Source organism: Phragmites australis, chromosome 19 (genome assembly GCF_958298935.1).
Source record: "Phragmites australis chromosome 19, lpPhrAust1.1, whole genome shotgun sequence".
Classification (NCBI taxonomy): Eukaryota; Viridiplantae; Streptophyta; class Magnoliopsida; order Poales; family Poaceae; genus Phragmites; species Phragmites australis.
The window spans coordinates 3,772,025-3,775,511 of NC_084939.1; the positions used below are offsets into that span (position 1 = coordinate 3,772,025).

A 3,487-nucleotide genomic window follows, 5' to 3' on the forward strand; every position below is an offset into this window, starting at 1 on the left:
TTCATTGTGACCGACGAGTACAAATAAATATCATTGCATATATATGTGCTTTAGGGGCTTTACTCGAACATCCATTATTACAACTTCACCCAAAACAAGATACACAATATAATATAGATGTTGCTAAATGCCACTTCAGCTGTTCACCTTCCAAGTATTCGTAGAACTTCATTCCAATGGAAGCTACGTCACCATTAGTTCTTTTTTACCACTTAGCGTACGTCTGCCTTTCTAGTAAAGCTTTTCCATGTTACAACCACAAACACATAAATTTTATCATAAAACCTGTCGACTAGGCGAAAATAAGCAATCCTCCACACTTTCAGGAATAGTAGGGCACAAAACACCACCCATAGACCAACTACATATCCGATGCCAAGTCCAAAGTAAAAGAACATTGGCCCAGAATGATGTTCATCTCTCTTTTCGTCTCCATGCTCAGATGTATTATTGCTTCCACAATTCCTTTGAAGAGGACGCCCACATAGACCGGTGTTTCCATCGTACATAGAGGGATTCTCCAAATAGAGAGTGTCAAGTTGACGTCCTGAAGGTATTCTTCCTGTTAGATTATTGTAAGACAAGCTCAAAAAGCTTAAATATGTCAAATTTGATATGCTTGATGGGATTTCTCCAAAAAGATTGTTGCTGGAGAGGTCAAGTGACTCCAACGATTGCATGGCCCCAATCTTGTCAGGAACTTCTCCATTCAGTTGATTCCGAGATAAGTTCAGATTTACCAATCCATCAAGAGATGTTATCCCGTCTGGAATTTTACCGGTTAAATGGTTGGATGAGAGGTCAATGCTCAGTATCTCCAAAAGACCCGCACCATGGTAATTGAGTTGTTGCCCCTTGGTCTCTATTAATAAATCACCAACTAAAGCCTGGAGCCTGACAGGAACATTGTAAAAATAATCCAGTATACATATTCTTGTCATAAATGTTAGATTTGATAGATGCGGAGGTATGACACCTGATATCCAATTGGCTGCAAGATTCAGATGATAAAGATTTGTGAGACTTGTGATGCTGTTTGGAATATGCCCGTAGAACATGTTGTGATTCAGTCTTAAAAACTGCAATGAACTGCATCTCCCGATCCACATTGGCATTGTTCCTGAGAATCTATTCCATGATAGATCCAGAAAAGACAGACTCGTGCAGCTTCGTAGAAATGGTGGGAAGTTGCCAGAGAAGTTATTGTTACTTAATAATAGATATGTCATTCCTGACATATTTAAACATTGGGGAACTTCTCCTTCAAAAAGATTATTGACCAAATCCAAGGCATACAAGCTCAATTCACAAATAGATGTTGGTATCTGACCACTGATGTAATTAGAATACAATATAATAGAATCTAGCTTTGGCGCCCCAAAATTTGATGGCAAGGGTCCTGATAAAGAATTTCTTGAGATATCCAACATGCTGAGGTTTCTTGGCAATGGAGGTATTTGACCGGTTAGGTTGCTTGAACTGAAATGTAGTTCTTCCAATGACATGATATCCATATTTGTTGGCAAGCCATCACTGATTTGATTATTGGAGATATCCAAGAATATGACCTTTGAAAATGTATTACAAAACCAATCTGATTTGATTATTGGAGATATCCAAGAATATGACCTTTGAAAATGTATTACAAAACCAATCTGGAAGCCTATCTATTATACCTGTGTTTGAGATATCAAGCTGAAGAATATCCACTTGCCATTTAAGCCATGCAGGAAATAGAGGACCGACCTGGCACGATGCAAAATATGCTTCTTGTAGTCTAAACGTGGGTAGCCATTTTGAACCCACCACAATCTTCAATTGATTATTTGATAAGTCTATGTACTCTAAGCTTCGTAAACCGTCCAAGTGTTCTTCTGTGATCGAACCATCCAAGTCATTGCCGCTTAGATCCAATGTAGTCAAATTAGCTAGCATACCTATTTCAGATGGCACATGTCCAGTAAGGTGGTTGAAAAAGAGGTCAAGGGTCCTCAAATGTGCAAAATGCCCTATAAATGCTGGGAGAGGTCCAGTAATGTTGTTCCAACTGAGATCAAGAGTGACTATACTGGTCAAGTGTCCCATGATGCTTGGTAGGAACCCTACCAGGTAGTTTGACTGTAGATGCAACTCCTGCAACTTGTTTGATGAACACTGCGGCAACCTCTCAATCAACTCTGTTATATTTCCATACGAAAGAGATGTATCAAGATCTAGAACAGTCAAGTTGCATAGGTTCTTCAAGTTTGTCGTCGTCATGCTCAAGTTATTACTATTCCACGACAAGTCTAGTACTTGAAGGAATACCATGTCTCCCAGCGTACTTGGGAGTTGTCCGTACAGCGCAGTTTCCCCGAGGGAGAGGTGCACTAGGCTTGTTAGGTTCCAAAACCAACAGGATGCAACTGGGTGGTGAAAGCTATTCAAGGAGAGATGGAGCTCCTCAAGGTTTGTAAGGTTAAGGTGTGGGAGCGATTGGTTTGCACTTGTTAGCGAGCAATTATCAAGAATAAGGACCCTCAAAGAAGGCAACGTATTCACCACATACGGCCAGTCAGTTACCATGCTAAGATTTACTGACTCCATGTTGAGATACTGCAACAAAGGTAGGTGTGTTAACCACGAGAGATCAGTGGAGTACATGGGCTGCGGCAAACCAGTGTTTGAAAGATCAAGATAGTGCAGCTTTGAGAGGTTGCCAAGCTGAGGAGGCACCCTACCGGAAAACGGTATGCTAGAGAGGTCAAGATATCTTAGGTTCTTGAAAGATCCTAGGAACTCTGGGACTTGGCCGGTCGGCCCCTGGAGGCTGTTCATGCTGACATCGACATATTCAAGATGCTGCAAGGAGAGCAGAGAACGACTTATCTCTCCGGTCAGATCTCCGTTGCTGAGGTGCAGCTCGAGGACATGGCCTGTCAGGTTGCTGCACTGGACTCCTTCCCACTGGCAGCAGTCATGCTCATCTTCTGGCTGCCATGACGCCAGGAGGCCCCAGGGGTCTATGCCTTGCCTGAACGCCAGGAGGGCGTCCCTCTCCTTAGGCGCACAGGCGGCGCCCGCGTGGACGCCGGTGAAGGAATAGGAAGCAGCTGCTACGATGACTACGAGGAGCAGGAAATCCAAGGTGGCCATGCTGAAAGCTAGCATCATGTCGATTTTCGAGTGATTTTGCAGCCGTCGGCGATTTATAGGCAGCAGCACAGCAGCACGCTGCGATATTAAGCGGATGGTCGAGTCGTCCGTCAGTGATGATTTGAGAGTAGCCGATGCTGTTGGCGCCAGTGCAACGAAGGTGACGGCCTTTCCACACACAATAATTCTAGTATGCTAGCTAACCTGTTACACTGCCACTGAGAGGCAACTTGCATTTGATTTACACTGCCACCGAGAGGGAGCGATCGCGAGAGGCATGCAATTGACTCTCAGGTAATCAAAGTACGTAGTTGATTGATCATTGCGTGTGGTTGTTTTCGTTCGTTGTCTT

At 43.4% G+C, this 3,487-nt stretch overlaps 1 protein-coding gene across 2 annotated transcripts; it reads right to left on the bottom strand.

Annotated features, from left to right (window-relative positions):
* On the bottom strand, positions 1-3,171 carry LOC133901075 (receptor-like protein EIX2). 2 transcript variants are annotated; one of them, XM_062342371.1, is made up of 3 exons: positions 1,630-3,171; positions 977-1,568; positions 723-887 (listed from the first exon to the last, which is right to left on the bottom strand). In XM_062342371.1, exons 1-3 carry the CDS (start codon positions 3,151-3,153, stop codon positions 874-876), a joined length of 2,130 nt encoding a protein of 709 aa, XP_062198355.1. In that variant the 5' UTR covers positions 3,154-3,171; the 3' UTR covers positions 723-873. The 2 variants fall into 2 exon arrangements, with proteins under 2 accessions (XP_062198354.1, XP_062198355.1); XM_062342370.1 differs by having other exon boundaries at positions 1-1,568.
* Positions 3,172-3,487: the final 316 nt, after the last annotated feature.

Bases quoted from the DNA above. Each gene is read 5' to 3' on its own strand.
- LOC133901075 (XM_062342370.1), bottom strand. From the start codon at position 3,153: ATGATGCTAGCTTTCAGCATGGCCACCTTGGATTTCCTGCTCCTCGTA. The intron at 1,569-1,629 runs GTCATATTCTTG...ACATTTTCAAAG, and splicing joins TTTGTAATACATTTTCAAAG to GTCATATTCTTGGATATCTC.